At 44.7% G+C, this 16,063-nt stretch overlaps 2 protein-coding genes and 1 long non-coding RNA gene across 5 annotated transcripts; 2 read left to right on the top strand and 1 right to left on the bottom strand.

Moving 5' to 3' along the window:
* CG6688 (uncharacterized protein) lies at positions 1 to 3,064 on the bottom strand. The gene is made up of 4 exons (NM_142853.2): positions 2,804 to 3,064; positions 2,666 to 2,734; positions 1,438 to 1,560; positions 1 to 1,325 (listed from the first exon to the last, which is right to left on the bottom strand). The coding sequence occupies exons 1-4, from the start codon at positions 2,960 to 2,962 to the stop codon at positions 402 to 404; spliced, it is 1,275 nt and encodes a 424-aa protein (NP_651110.1). The 5' UTR covers positions 2,963 to 3,064; the 3' UTR covers positions 1 to 401.
* Positions 3,065 to 3,115: 51 nt separating this feature from the next.
* Positions 3,116 to 3,555, top strand: lncRNA:CR44225 (long non-coding RNA:CR44225). The gene has a single exon (NR_074052.1). It is a non-coding gene; the product is annotated as a long non-coding RNA:CR44225 (long non-coding RNA).
* A 1,358-nt stretch (positions 3,556 to 4,913) lies between these two features.
* On the top strand, positions 4,914 to 15,337 carry CG34375 (uncharacterized protein). 3 transcript variants are annotated; one of them, NM_142852.4, is made up of 5 exons: positions 4,914 to 5,109; positions 7,155 to 7,474; positions 8,795 to 8,881; positions 12,463 to 12,634; positions 13,895 to 15,337. In NM_142852.4, exons 2-5 carry the CDS (start codon positions 7,160 to 7,162, stop codon positions 15,022 to 15,024), a joined length of 1,704 nt encoding a protein of 567 aa, NP_651109.3. In that variant the 5' UTR covers positions 4,914 to 5,109; positions 7,155 to 7,159; the 3' UTR covers positions 15,025 to 15,337. The 3 variants fall into 3 exon arrangements, with proteins under 3 accessions (NP_651109.3, NP_001163693.1, NP_001262855.1); NM_001170222.1 differs by having other exon boundaries at positions 8,792 to 8,881; NM_001275926.1 differs by lacking the exon at positions 4,914 to 5,109 and adding an exon at positions 5,860 to 5,904 and having other exon boundaries at positions 8,792 to 8,881.
* Positions 15,338 to 16,063: the final 726 nt, after the last annotated feature.

Here is a 16,063-nt window from a genome sequence, read left to right as displayed (position 1 = left end):
CATTTGCACAAAGTCCAATTGACTTAAAATATTTTTATTCCTCTTGCGACGCTCCCTGAATGCAGTCCATCCGGACTTCATTATCGAGCTGACCAACTCGGACGCCAAATGACACAAAGTCATTGGAGCGTTCAGGAGTGATTCAATTAGAACTCAACTTGGCCAAGTTGAACTCTTCGCTGCAGTTAGCTGGACCAACTTCTTTGCATCTCCAGCGTGGGCCTTTGTCCCGGCCTGACACCCATACAATTCCTTTGGCCGGGTTCGTTTCTTTGCGCGATAAGCAACTTTGGCCAAGCAACTGGCATTTAATTTAATTAGAAAGGAAAACAGCAAGAGGGGCGGGGGGCGAATTGGGGACGCGCCTGATAAGAGGATGCTGTTGATTGAGATGCCCGAGCTCAAAGCAGACGGAAAGCGGATTTGTAGCAGCAGTTCTGGTGGAGGTCCTTTGCAGGATCCTGTGGATCCTGCAGCTTGCAGGGACAGCGGTACAACAGCGAGGCCGGCTTAGTTTGGACAACCTGCTGGGGCAAATCTTGGCTTGGAGTGACAGGAGGTATGCGAACGGGTTGCAATCCGGAAGATTCATTGATGCCCGGGCTAACGGAGGCTGGTAGCGGAGGGCCATGCAAGGATGTGGCAGAGATGTGGCTGCTGTTCGTTCCGGATTCCTCGTCAACGCCCTCGGCATTCGGCTTAACTCCTTCCTGCTGTAAATCATTCGTCGAGAGTGAAGGATGCGCCGCATTCGCGTCAAGCGTGGCATGCATTGTTGTCCTTTCGGGGGGCGTGGCTGTCACTGGCGATGTTCTGGCCGGGATTTCACTGGAGTCGCCAGCGACGTCCGTGGTATTAGTCCGCAGCAGAGTAGCGGCATTCGAGGGACTGAGGTTATCCGTCGAGTAGGCGCAGCCCTCAAGCAACTTGGTTAGGAACTTGTTCGTTGGCAGCACTGGCCTGCGCTTTCGCCAGGTGTCCTGTCCGGTTATCCTGTCCTGTCGGCCCACGACTGGCCGTGTTATCCCGGCAAAGAGCTTCTGCCGCAGCTTGTTCTCCGAGCGGCACATCTCGAAGGCGTTGGCAATGGTCAGGAAAATTTGCTCCGCCAACAGCGCTCGGCGGGGAGTGTAGAAGTCCCGGCAGACAGGACATCGCTCCGAGCGGATGCGACAGTCCACGCAGAGCAGGTGTCCGTTTTGGCACTGCATCGCCGGCGGTGAGATGGTCACCCCGCAGACAGGACACTCGACGAGGCGCAGGATGCTCTCCAGGACGAGGGACAGGCGGCGCAAACTGGTGGGCATGGGGGCGCAGCAGATGCTCTATGGATTTTTGAAAAAAATATTGTGTTAGCGCGATTTTAATGGGGAACGGATAACTGAGTGTGTTTGATGGTTTAAAGAAGGATTTCAGGACTGCAATGAAAATACTCACATTAGTATCACAGTCCTTATCACATTCACTGTTCCAACAGAGAATTGTGACGCAGTCCTTTTGACTCTTCACCATTTTGGCGATTTCAGACACTCTCAAGCCTAAAACATCGTTGCCATTTACCTGGAAATAAAATATTATAGAATTTTATAGAAAATGTCTGGAAATGTTGTTTATTTATTTTAGGAAATAAGTGCCATACAGAAAGCAAGTACCAAGTATCTAAATATTTGGATTTCCACGAGCTACCAAAGAAAACAAATGAATACCACAAAATATGGCCAACACAATTACAAATTCGAAAGCACTGCTTGCGGCTGTATCGCACGCACTGCTTGCGGATGTTAACCTTAGCTAGCACTGTTAACTCAATTGGCTGTTATCTGTTATCTGATAACTGATATTTGCTTTGAATATTTACTTCGTGCTAATTAATCTTTGTCATCAACTAGTTGTTTTACTACGTTCGAGTTGTGTCATTAGTTTTAGGGCGGGCTGTGCATTCACCAGCTGTTTCTAGTTCCCCACTCCACATCCAATAAAGTTTCTAAATAAAGTCGATGCCGAGCAATTAAGTTTTACTGCATTGCTATTTTAAGTAAACAATATCCACGAAGAACAACAAATGCGGCTACAATAGCGGCTGCAAAGTCCAGACTTGGATATATGTACGGTCCAACTTCCATAGCTCAAGCTATTCGTAATTTAAAAGACCATAGCGATTTGAATTTGTTTCTAGAAGTGCAAATCATCATATTGGAATGCTTTCCTGAATAGTACTTTTTATCTTAACTTACGATTCACACAAATTTGTAGAACTTATTGACTTGAAAACTCGCAAGTATACATAATTAGCTTTACAACAAAAACTACATTATTTTTCTAGCTGTTAGCTAACAAAAGGAACTTTTTTCTGATTATAAATATATTATAATTTTAATGGGTTCCTCAAACTCTGTTTTCTTCTATCCTAAGTGGAATGCACATAGTTGGGAACCTGAGTAGCAGTCTCAATAAGCTCTTAATAGGTTTACAAAGTAAATCCCCGCGTCGATCTATTGCATTCTTAATTTTGTAACTGGAGTTCAGGCGCAGATTGAGTTACCAATGCAGTTTAGTTACCAATGCAGTTGGTCTGCGCTGTGCATAATCCGCCAGTCCATTGCTGGCTGAGAGCTGAAAGAACTGACAACGGTGGCACCAACCTGTGGCACTAACTTCTACTCACCTCCAGAACGCAATCGCCGGGTTTCAGGCCGCAGAGAGCGGCAGGTGTGCCGGCTGCCACTTCGCAAACCTGTCGGTGTAATGGGTATATGGTAATTAGGAGGGGACGGGATCTCCAAACGATGGCCACTTTTATTACCCAGGGATAGGGATCCCATTTGCTGCGGGTCAGCTGAAATCCGTAGTTCTCCATCGCAGGTGCGGCTCTGGGAATTCTCAGTAGTCGCACGGAGGAGCCATCGCCATGCTGCCCATCTTCATTGGATGTGGAATGAAATCCTCCCGCTGATTTCCTCATTTTCGGGCTAGAAAACTCGCACAGGTGCTCGGATCGTTGTGGGCCAAAATAAAAAGCGGCTAGCGAGAGACGTGTTCAACGTGCGCTCTCAGTTGGCAAACTGTTTTTCGTCTGTCTGTTGATTTTTTTTCGAGCCAGCTGGCTGGCTGGTGTATGTGGCTGGCTGGCTGGCTGGCTGGCTGAAAAGTTGCCGAGCGGCGAGCAGTGAACATGGAGCGCTTTGGGCCGACGCAATCGGCTACGACAAACATTTTGGCCAAGCTCCCCAGCATCACACATTTAACCCCTTCCACAACTTAATGACTTTGGGCCATCTGACGCGGTGTTGTAAGTGCTCGGCGCCAAAATGTGGCTGCGGTTCAAGATCCGAGATTCGGAATTCGAGATCGGAGATCTGAGATCTGAGTTCCGAGATCCAAAGCTGACACCCAGCTGAGATCATGGAAATGAGACTTGTGGAGCTAAGTAAATATTTGAACTTTCGGGCTGGCAGCGGTTTTTGGGTGCGCTATAAAGTTGCATGTCTACGTATTGTGACACCTTCAAATATACCGAATAAATAAACAAATTCTTCAGCGATTAAGTCATTTGATAACCTGGTAAATTAGTTGGTTCGAATGTGCAGGCTGCTACAATTGTGCGGAAGTGAAATCGAGAACATGGCCAAATACAATAGTTTTCATAGAAACCTTCGGCTATTTCTCTTCGCTTTTCATGGAAACCTTCTGCTATTTCTCTTAAATTGAAAACAATAAAGCTGCGCTTATCACTTATACCATGTTTTGTTACTAGAGATTAAAACTATTAAGGTAAATATAGCAAAACAGCCCAAACAAATATAAATAGCCAAAATAAACTGAACAAGACCTGCAAATTAAGTGTTAAATTGTATATTTATACAGTTTGGTTACGGTTTTGGCACAAATCGTAATCAGATAAAATCGCTATTAGCAGTAATGCACACGAAACTTAATCAGTTTAATTCCCATTTGTTGACTTTAAAAGTTTTCCGACTTTGTAATTAAATTTGAAAATAAACAGCACTATTTTTCGGCTTAATTGCGTGTTGGCAGTGTCAAATGGCCAGTGCATTTGCGATTGAGTGGCCAGCAAGTAAACCAAAATATTATTATTCGAAATGCCAAAAGAAATTAAAACAACAACGACGAGTGTGTTGGCACCGCACTAGGGTGTCAAACGGCGATAAACATAAACAATGGGGCCCTAAATAAATAATTGGGTCTAAAACCGGCTCGTCGATTAACCCTAACAATGATAACTGATGGAAATTGGCAGCTGACAAATGGATTTGGTTTGGCATGGCCAAACCATCGACATCCATTTGACTTTCGCTTTTTTGTTGTTTTGTTATCGCCGGTTTAACTGCCATTGAGGCGGTAATTTGAGTTTGGCGCTGCTCTGGTCGTCTAAAACATTGGCCAAATAGCATTGAAATTGGTAATTTCATTTAAATTTGCGCCCAGCAAAACTGACCCTGGGCGGCATTGTGGTGCGTGGTGTGTGTGTGTGTAATTTGTTTTTGGCTTTTCAATTTGCCAGTTCAATTAGATTTGGCCAAATTTATGTGGCACGCAGAAGCGTTCGGCAGCCAAAAGCCGTCAGCAGTGTCAAAATTAGAGAATACTTACCCAGGCAATAACATCGAAATTCATGTTTCTCGGAAAGCCATCCACCTGAAAGGTAATTGACTTTTATTAATCGGCCAGCAATTAGGCCGGGCCCAAAGGCAAATGGCCAAATTCAAGTGCAATTCCGCCTCTTCACACTATTGGCTCTCGACTTGTTTGTGGCCAGTAGATGCGGTTTCCAAAAAACAAAATAAAACGATGAAAAGCTCGCTGAAGCCAAGTGCAAAGCTCTGCCCACAGGTGGCGCTCGCTTTAAGCCAAGTTAGTAGGTCTGCTGGTCAGCTGTGAAGAAGTCGAGCCTCAGTTTCTTCGCAACTCGCATTCGGTTAAGTGAGCATGCGCCGCAAGTTCCGCTGGAAAACGCGAAGTGCGAAGCGCCGGCGCCGAAATAAAGTGATTACGATACGATCACAAAGATATCGAAAATCATCTAGCGTGGCCGAGAGTTGTGAAAATTGATTAACCAGCTGGCTAACAGAAACGGTGGAAAAAAAAACGGTGTGTAATTGCTAACAAAGCATGGAAGGGCTAATGGCCCAAATGACCTTACGCTCACCGCACCAACTTCCAAGCCAAGTTAGTAAGCGTTGGCTTAGGTCAAGGTCCGGCTAAGAGCCCAGATGCCCAACACTAAAAGCGAGAATAAAAACGCGGAAGTGTAACGCACAATTATAAACGCATTTGCTGGATACTCGCATAATTAAAAGCGGCAAACAAGTTTGCTTCCATTTCCTTCTACCTCCAAAGCAAACAAACGGGTCTAAATTGAATTAGAAACAGCGCATAAATCATATATGTACGTACTCGTACGCAATGCTTGCGCAAACACTGTGCGAAAAAAGGGGGGGGGTTCAAAAAGAAGAGACTACAATCACGTTCAAATCGAAATTTACACGGCAGTCGCACAGTTCGCTAATTGTAGAGCTGCTGCAGCGCCAATGGCGCATGCGCAACGTTTTTTTTTTTAGCCCGCTTTGGGGTTTCTGGGTCTCTGTCTCTGGGGCTTTTTTATTTATGTGTTTATTTCGTTTTTTTTTCGCTTGCGGTTTCTTTCGTGTAATTGTGACGCAATTTTCGTGCGAGTTTGTTTTAGTCTCGCCTCGCCAGTTTTGCCACTGACTCAATATACACTGAAAACGAAAGCGGCCACCACCAAGACGTGTGACTCAAGTCGAGCTGCAACTTGTGTGCTATGTGCACTGCACCGCCTTCGGCCGATTCAGTTGCAATTCACACGCGTTTGAGCCAAGTTCGCTTCCTACTAAGCTAAAGATTCATAGCGTTAACTTTACGGTATAAACATGCCTGTGGGCAATTAAATTTGGACCTTAATTGGAGCGTTACCAGTGGCAGTCATCCTGCATTTTGGGGTTTGCGTAATTGTTTGCCAGCCAAGCGATGCGCTTCATTGGTTTAGTGCTTTTGAAGATTCTTTTTTATCTTTTTTTTGTGGGTGCAGCTTTAACTAATTCGTGCGGTTTGATAATTAAATCGAAATCTTGATTGCCCTTACAAGGGACAGCAGCACATCGTTGGCTGATGGCCAGCTTATTGTTCAATGATTACCTTAACTATTGCTGTGCCCACTTCAATAAGCCGACGTCATAGCGATTTCATGGCCAATGTCAGTAGAAGTGAAGTGAAGTGATTTGAACAAGTTTGCCATACTCGCACTCGAACTCATAGTCGTACTCAAACTCACATCTGTATCCGCGTGCGTAGACAGCCAAGGAGGAAGCTATAAATTCTCAGTCTACTCAATGTTCTCGAGTGCAAGAAACATAATCAATTTCGCAGTGAGAATCTTTTAAACTGACAGCCAAGCGAATCTGATGACTTCGATATCGATTTGTGACTAAGCTAAAGAATTCCAGTTGGTAGAACAGCTAATACCATACATATACAGTATATATGTACATATATATATATGAGTTCCGGCTTGGCTTTGTTGCTTAATTGATTTTCCTTGGTGCTAAAAAGTTTGAAAGAAACCCTTTCTATTTTGGTTTTTGTTTTTTATTTGACTGGGCTCCGCAAAACTTTTGATTTATGTGCGCAAATTTTACGCCTGGCGAACGTGGCGTATGCGTAATTACGACCACTTGGCACCGAAACTTTCTGGCTAATTAATTGGGTTTCGTCTCGAAGCTGCCGAAAGGTGAAGGAATCGCCCGTCGAAAGGTGCAAATGAGTCCAAGTGTTGGAACTAGAAATCAGAGGACTCCGGTCTCCGGCCTCCGGTTGCCCCAATCACACACACTCGGGGGCATAATAAATGCGAGTGTGTACGTGATGGGCATGTCAACTAGTGTTGGGGCATCTTGGCCCTCTGACAAACGAAGTAAAACAGTTTGGCAACATTTTTCAAAGCTCTCCTCGCCTAGGTGTTGTTTATATATGTATGTGTTGTTAGCCCAGGTAATTAGATGAGCGCGGCGAGGGAGTGTGAGTGTGTGCGTCTCCGGTGTTGAAAATTGGCCAAATTTATGAGCGACCTTGTGGCTTGAGTGTCTGTTTTGATTTGAACCCACTTTCTGTTACAGCCAATATGCTTCAGTTGTGCACCATCTACGCCTGCGCGAACGGCACATTGGGACTGAATTTGAGCCGTGCCCCCTGGGATCCGTATCCTTGGGTTAGCGGGGTGCAGGCCAAGTCGAGTGCGGAAAGGGGCGGAGTTCGTTTGGGCGACACCCTGCTGGAGCTGAATGGAGCCGATGTCCTGGGGCTAAAAATCAGTGAGTTGGCCAATCGGTTGCAGGATCACTGGCAGAGCGGCGCCGAGGTCGTGACCCTGATGATGTGGCGCCAGCAGGCGAACATCGACCCCAATGAGGATCCTGCCGAGGCATCACATGCTGTGGTAAGTAGTCGCCACTTGTGCTCCATATTGTTGGCCTAATTGGGCCAAGATGAGCGGAGGAGTGTGTTGCTTATATGGGCCATTGTCTTGCATCAGTGCGCCGCTGAGCGTTACGTAATTCTGATTGGCTTAATGACTGCTACTGCTACTGCTAATTAGTAATTAGTATCTGCAGCTTGGTCCGCTTGCTTTGTGGGCCTACTGCAGTTTGGCGGGCGAAATAATAGAGCCCCATTCCAAGGTTACTGTGCACAGAGAAAAAACTGCAGACTAGCCTGCAACTAATAGTTCTGGCATAGCCACACGTAATTGTAATTGACTGGTCATCAAATGATACTAACTTAAGCTTAATTTCGTAAAGGGAAGCTTAGTTGCGTTAAGATGAGCCTTTACATAAGCTAAATCTAATTAATAAGTTTGTTTTTCTGTATTTCAAAGTGATTCGGTTCTCGAGGGTCATCTTGTGCAGCATTCATTGTTTTAAAATCAATTCAAATATTGCATTGTATGCACATCGCTGGCATTCACATAATGATTGTCAATAACAATATCAAGCCTTAAAGCCACACCGCAGGACCTTCGATTTATCAAAAGTTTCTCAATTAAAAAGTCAACGAATGACCTAGTCTTTTATTTGAAGCTCGAATGTATAGGTAAACTGGAAGCCCGAGGTAATCCTTGAGGTGTTCAGCCGTGCGGATGTCCTGGCGGCATCGGTGTAGTTGTAAATTGTTTATCTGCCAACCGAGAAGCTGTTTACTTTATTAAATGCAATTGAATCGAAATAACGCAATTTCGTTCTTGACACATTATGTGTACTTTATTACAATTCAATTGACCTAAATGTCCTCGCCGGTGATAGTCCAAATTTAAGGCCAGCCAGGACATTCGCACACACACCTAACATAGAATACACACACACACACATACGTGCAGCTACACAGGTGGTTGGCATGGAAAGTCCATTTCAATCAATGCCGAAGGCATTGAATCACAAAATGTGTGCCAGATTGACCCGTTAAACAGATTAAACTTGCAACCGCACTAGGCCATAGGACATTATGCGTCCTTCGTATGCAGGCAGGCCTCACGATTTTGATAATCGAATGCAAAACTGAATGGAAATCGGCTTAAATCAAAAGCCTTTCATTCGCACCGGACCGTGAATTATTAACGACCCCATGTGGGCTTCCACCCCAAAAATGTATATATAATTAAGTGCAGGCGTCGGATCAATTTGATTGAATTTCCCGAAGTGTCGCTTAACCTTGAAGTGGCATCCTTAATTTGACCAGTGCTTTATCTTTATATTTGCAGCAGCACGGCATTAATCAACAATCGCTGCAAAAGTTTGCAACATGCCTGCAACATATTTCCCAATTACTGGAGTGTCCTGTGTGCCTTGAGGTAAGTGCAATATGGTCGCTGCGGGATGCGGGATTGGATGGATGGGCTGTTTCAAAAGGGGGCGGATCGAATAGACGTTTGTATGCCGGGCCATAAGGACATTCCGCTGCCTGCATGTGCATTGCATATCGATGAGCCAGGCTGGCTTTAGTTTTAGTTCTGGTTCTAGTTCTAGTTCGTCATTATCCAACTCAGCTGGGCTCGAACTCTCGGCCCAACTCGCTCGAAACTTAGTTGGCCAGTTGCCCTCTTGTTTGCCTTTGTGAGCCGCTGCTGTCAATGGCACTATGAGAAAAATATCTATTATATTATTATTCCATCTGAGTCATATGCGATATGGTATAAGTCAGTTAGGCTCTTAGTACTTTTACTACTTTTCAAAGCATTTTTAGGCTGTATCTGCTTACATATTTTGAACTATTGTTTTCCAACATGTAACTTAGATTTTTTGTCTGTGCAGTGCTAGTTCCATTGGCAATCCCAGTGCCATCCTCTTCCGGGGCTGCGTTGATTTGGCTGCGCAAGTTTGTTGCTAATCACTTGACTGTATATAAAGTTTGCAACGTCGGGCTGCCGGTGATTGCGTGCCCCATGCCCCGTGCCGCGTGCCCCCGTTTGTCAGTTGCCCACGTCCATGGACCATGCCATGGACCTCCTGCGCTGTCGCCGGTCCAGGGATGACGGGATGCTCCTCCCTGCCCCGCAGGTGTGCCAGCTTTGTTGACTCAATTACTCAAACGACGCACATGGCCAGATCCATGTTGCCAGTTAATAGCCGTCGGTTATGTTGCCTGGCCAAGTTTTTTATACGGCCCACTGCTTGTTCTTTTTATTTTGGCCCATATTCGAATAGGTTTTTTGATAAATGTTTGCCCTGCCATGTGATTTGATTAGTTTTGCACAATATATACACATCTATATACACGGCCAAAGTGATTGATTATGTCGTTTAAAAATCAAATATTGACGATTAGTGTGTGTCGAGTGAGCGGTTGAGTGTGTGTGTGTGTCTGGCAGCGGAAGTCAGTGTGAATAATCGTGTCAATCGCCTGCGGGCCAGCTTCTGATTCAGATTCAGATTCAGATTTTGCCGTTTTTGATGCTTCGGAGCGCAGAGCTCGTTTTGCATTTAAATTAAAGCTGCTGCCGAGGGGCCGGACTTTAAATTTATATTTATGCATTATATGTATGTATGCCCAGCTTGTCAGCAAAAACATAAATTTAATTAATTAGACAAGATAAAGAGTGAGCAGACCGGTGAGCAGAGCAACAGCTACACCCCATTTCTGACCATTTAAAATGCAGAGTTATTTTCAAATGAAATTCTCGCCTGCAGCAGCACATCTCGTTGGATTGGAGTGGAGTGGTGTTGAGTGTCAGTGTGTAACCATAAATTAAGCTTGTGCTGGGCGGGTCAGGACGGGCAAGGACATCCCGGAGCTGATATCCTGGACACGGCCACGCTGCAACGCCTGAGTCGGAGCTTTGAAGCCTCGCAGTTGGCCACAGAGCAGCTTGAACTCCACTTGCAGCTGCACTGAATAATTTGTTTATTAACCAGAAATCAGTTTATCCTGCTCCGTCCTGCGGCTGAGTTTCTAGAGAGAGAGAGACAGAGAGAGCGAAAGAGAGGCACTAAGAGTCCTTAGGATTTGGCCATTATTACTATGGCACGGAGACGGCATTATATTGTATTATGAGCACATGCCATGTCCTTTGCCATGCCCGTGTATGTGTGTGTGTGTGTGAGCGTAGGCGGCGTATGCAAACACGCACACAAGTCCATTAAGTTATTAAGGGATTTTGTTTTGCTGGATTTTCAATAGTTGTGCATCCTCGATTCCCTCGAATGCTAATCGCCTGCATTAGCCTGCATCCAGTTGGATAAGGTTTGTCCATGTCCTTCCTTTGCTCTCCTTTCCTTTCCTTGACGTTCCTTGTTTGACATTTAATCGAGCATGAAATTGTTTTTGTTTCATTTAAATATGCATAAATTGGCAGGCCATTTAATTTTCATAAATTTTGCAAACAAACAGCTCGGCACTGGCTCTCCTGATGCCATTATGATTAATTCATTTTCGATCAGCCTTGCGGCGTTTTAGTTAATTTAGGCAATATAAACTGGCCAACTCGGAGTAGAATCAATACTGGTGATACCAAACTGATGGTTTTACAATATGCCTAAAAGCATGCTACGCCAATTTCGATTACTCGACGACAGATGCCGAAAAGTGGGCCAAAACTAAACCCACTCGGTTCTGGCCACTTCCGCCGCCACTTTCGGTTCCCGTTGCAGTTTCCAGAGCCATTCCCATTTCCACTTCCACTTCCGCTTCCCCCATTTTGTTTTCGCTCAGCTGCATTTAATTGATTTCTATCACTAATTGGAGTCTTTGTTTATGCATGCTGGGGTATTAAAATTAAAAGCATTTGCTCATGCCATTTAAGCCAATTAAAAACAATAAAAGACGAATGGCATTAAAAATATCTGCCACACGTGCATGTTCCTTAAATCCCTATTATTCTGTTTGTCAGGCATGTTACCAATCTGGCAAAGTTTCTAAACCTTAAAGTTTATATACATACACTCAAGAAATATTATAAATTATGCTTTACATACATCTTGAACAGTTATTAAGCAGTTTGGCACTGATTTCGCTTTAACGTTAATGTGCAACCAATTTACTTTGCAGTGCACTTTGTTCCTTATCTTATGGTTTTTATCTGGTCAGATTGCAATCGAATCGTTTTACATTTGTAATACTTCGATTGCAGTTTTGGCAAATCGTAGCAAAAAGTATGAAAGCTGTAGCACAGAAATTGTTTCTTTATTCAGCTCGTTGCAAAATTTATGTTCGCCTGCATATTTACATCAGTTTTTGAACGAATACACGCACAGACAGCCAGAGACAAAAAGCTTTGGCCAAATATGTAACATCGATATACATATGTATGTAGTATGTATTTATGTGTGTGTGTGTGTGTGCATATAGCCCTTTAGTCCTTTTAGTCTATTTTTCGTGTTCGTATTTTTGGCATATTTATTTTGTTTTTCATATTTCCGCATTTGTGTTTTTGCGAGGGACCGACTTGAAATGCGCAAAAGTATTTGGGTGCGCATCAAACACAGTTGTATTATTTTAAATCCGCTTGCAATATTTTCAATTTGATTTTCAATTTAAATGGAAAGCTTGCTGCGCAGCATAATACATTTTTCATGTCTATTCGAGAAGAGCAATCCTGGCTGCACTGCATCTGGACTTGAGGATGCCAAGCGAACCGGGGACAAGCAAGAAGCAAATGTGGGCAATAATCAAATTTAGTTGCCGTTTGTGCATTACGAACGACAAACTAGAATTGCTTTTTGTTTAAATGCAATTGGGGAAAATAATAATGCAGCAATCAGGCTGCTGAGCTCAATATCGGCTCATGGGGACTCTGGGTTCGATGTCCCTGATATTTATAATTAATTGAAATAATTCCCCCTCTGAATAATTACACACACTGCACTCTCTCTCTCGTTTCATTTATCCTTTTTCCTTGTGGCGGAAACCTGGTAACCTGGCCGGAACGGAAATCAGGTCATCAAACCACCTGGCTGGCAGTGCTGCAATGGACACGTGCTCTGCAATAATTGCCGCAGTCGCTCCGTAAAGTGTCCCGTGTGCCGAGTTCCTTTGGGGCCGAGAGGCCGCTGTCTGCTGTCGGACAAACTGTTCACCCTGCTGGCGGAGAGTTTCCCCTGCGATGGCGGTAAGTGCTGGTCGTTCTTAAAGGACACACATTCGCGACTTTTATCTATTTAAGCCGTGCGATACCCCAATTGGTCCTGTCATTAGGCAACAGATGTCGTTGTTTTCCAGCATTCTGAGCGCTTCTAGGGGTGTCCTTGAATGGCAAAACATAATGGGAGTGGTGGGGATAGGATGCAAAGTCTGCTGATCACTTCAATTAACGTTTATAACTTGATTTTATATAATATTAATACATAACGAAGGTGAAATTTAATACGAATTATGTACTTTTAAAGCAAAGCCTTAACTACTTTGATTATTTAGATCCAATTTGTTATAATTACTTTCGGTTCGATTGAACTTTTGTCCGAAAGGTATTCTATTTCATGTAATGCAAAACCCTGTGGAAATAACCTTTGTGCCCGCCCCGCTGTAATACATCCTGCGGTAATGGCAACATCCTGGCTGGGAGCGGGGAATCCTCATTTGTGTGGGCCATAACTTTTCGACAGCGGCAAGTGTCAATGTTTCACTTAAATCTCGACCGAGATGCGGCGCAAATGAAAGAAAAATGTGACGAGAAAGCGGAGCCGAGTCAAGAGTGCTTGAAATTGAGCGCAATGGCTCATCTTCGCTTGTTGTTCTTTTTATGGCATAATTATGTAACATAAATTGCTAAAGTTTTTCGCGCTTAGCTGCGTTGCCATCTTGCCGGAAGATTGTTGTTGGCGTTGCTTTTCTTGCTTTGCCACTGGGCGGCTTCGTTTAAAGTTTAGCCGCCCTTGTTGCCATTTTCAATCTGTGTCGACCAAGTTAACTTGGAGTGAAGTTTACAGCGGAGGTAACAAGCAGCAACAGAATTTTCCGCCGTTGTCTGCATTTGTTTTTCCCTGCTGGTCTTCATTTTTTGCCACTTTTACCCACTTCAGGGTCCTTCGCTTTGTTTTTTCCCAGATTATGCCGTGCTTAGTGCGTTTTTATTGCGTCTACATTAAGTGTGCATTCTTTATGATTCGCCCGGATTCACCCATAGTTCAGCCATAGTTCAACCATTTTTATACAGATGCAGGTACGCGGATATTTACTTAGTTTCTGCTCTATTTTCATTTGCCACTTGAAGAAGTTCAAGGGAGTTTGTGTCAAGGGATTTGGGGGCAAAACACAAACGAGCGCAAATGGACAACTTGCGTGCATATCCATCCAGTTGTCCCAGTTGTATTTATTATATTTACATTTCGTACTTTTTGTAATGGTCCTCCGTTTCGGTGCCTCTTTTCAGGGAAAACCAACAAGGTGGCTGCCTCCCAGGGCCATGGAAAGCTGAGCAGCGTCAACAAGTGCACAAATGAATATCATAATCAACCGAAAATGGCGCTGGCGAAGACGAGTTCCGGCAAGTCCAAGTGCGGCAAGCAAATCTCCAGGCAACTCGAAACAGTTTTGGTGGACCAAAGTCCTCGGGAAATCAGAAGAAAGAGTCAGCAGGGGCAGGAGCAGGAGCAGGCGGTGCAGGAGGCTGTCCTGCCACGTTGCACGCTGATAAAAGTGCAGCATCAGGAGGCCGCTGTCGAGCACTTTTCGGAGGAAGGTCACAACAATATGCTCGTTAAACCAAAGTTAAAGTTGAGTAAGAAAAGTTGGCGGATTACTGGGCCAGATCAAGACGGATTGCGCTGCGATGAAGTTGCCACCATAAATAATGGTGTCCAGGTGCAGGAGCAACAGCAGCAGCAGGAGCGGCAGCAGCTGGGGCATGAGAAGTCAGCAAGCAGCGAGAGCGAGTATCAAAATTATCATTGCCCAACTGGGAAATCATGCAGCAGCCACAGTTACCAACTTGGCCAGCCAGTGGCCAACAAATTGTCAACAGTCGCGATGCAGGCGCTGGCGGTGGTTGAGAACTCGGGAGGTGCATCCTTATCAGCGGGGAGCCATAAACAGGCGCCGGCAGCCGGAGTAAATCAGGAGCTGCCACTGGAGGCGGGGTCAATAGGTCGGCGGGAATGGCAGTTGTTGCGACATTTGAGCGGCGACCACCGGCTGGCAGTGTTGCAAATCTACGGCACGTTCGGCGAACGCTTGCACGTCCGCCCCCAGCTGCCCCTGGAGGGCGTGGCCTGCCTGCGGCTGAGCGAGGAGTCCTCCACTTTTGGCCACGTCAGAGTGCACACATTTTTCTTGGCTGTCATTGCGATCGGCGGCGGCGATGAGCACGCCGTCTTCCTGTGGCACCTAGACCACCTGCCACATGGACCCACTTTCGAGACTGTCATCGAGACTCCGGGCCACCGATTCCTGGGACCTGCTCACTCGCTCCGGTGCAGCTGGCCGGAGATTAGGGCATCCGGCCAGTTCCTCACCCTCCGCAATCTGGCTGCCAAGTGCGAGGTGACCATCAAAAGCAGGTAGACCCCATCATGCACCCAAGACTGGTCCCAAAACATAGGTATTCTAAGCTAATTAGCAGGTAGTAATCGTGTTTAAGAGCTTTGAGGCAAGTTTAAGAACTGATGGCTGCGAAAGCGGCGATAGAGCAAACCAAAATGCAATGAACATAAAATAAGAATAAAATGTGAAATGTATGCTTTGTAAATTATATTTGCATTTTTTCCATCGACCGCGTATTTATACGAAAAATGCAAAACGCAATTTGGAAATGTGTTTAATTTGCAATATTTTTAATTAATAAAAACATTTAGAAATGTGCTGGCCTGGCAGTTTGAAAGTCCTCGCCATTGAGTGTCCACGTTGAGCTCAACAACCTGCAGATGCTCTATAAGAGTAGCGAGCTAAATTAATGGTTTGTATGGTACTTTAATGAAAAACAAAATAAATCTTTCTGCGCCATATGCGATTCTTTTGGAATATCATGACCCATTTCAAGAGTATCTCCATTAGTCCTTGCATCCTTATGGCGGAATAATAACACCAATGTTTGTGCAAAAGAAATTGAAAAACTGAAAACTGAAAACTCAAAACAGAAAACTGAATACTGAAAACTGGTAACTAGCGCCTGTCTGTTTGCTGCCTCCTGATAATTGACTTGCATGCAAATTAATGTTTTTTGCATGTGGGCGTAAATTGCTGCCCTGTCTGACAAACAGTAAACACGGTCAATGCAGCGGCGAGTCATTTTCATCAACGCGCCGCTGCACTATACATAAATCTCTGCCCCATCGATGTTTACCATATTTAAGGAAAAAATTCCAATTTGATGCAACAAAAATCACGGCACTGTAACAACATGTGTGTGCGTGGCAAATAGAGCGAGAAAGTTGTATTATCCTTTTTGCAGCGCCCCGCACCTCACAATGTCCTGTTTTTTTTGAGCCATCATCATAGTCATCATCATCGTCGTCATAATGGCCATCTTATAGAGTGAGAGTGCAACTGCAACTCCATACAGTGCAAAAAAGTGTGTGTGCATAGTTAAAATAAATTAAATATT

Source organism: Drosophila melanogaster, chromosome 3R (genome assembly GCF_000001215.4).
Source record: "Drosophila melanogaster chromosome 3R".
In the NCBI taxonomy this organism is placed as follows: Eukaryota; Metazoa; Arthropoda; class Insecta; order Diptera; family Drosophilidae; genus Drosophila; species Drosophila melanogaster.
Note: the sequence above shows the minus strand (reverse complement) of the source record. Positions and strands in the feature narration are given on the sequence as shown.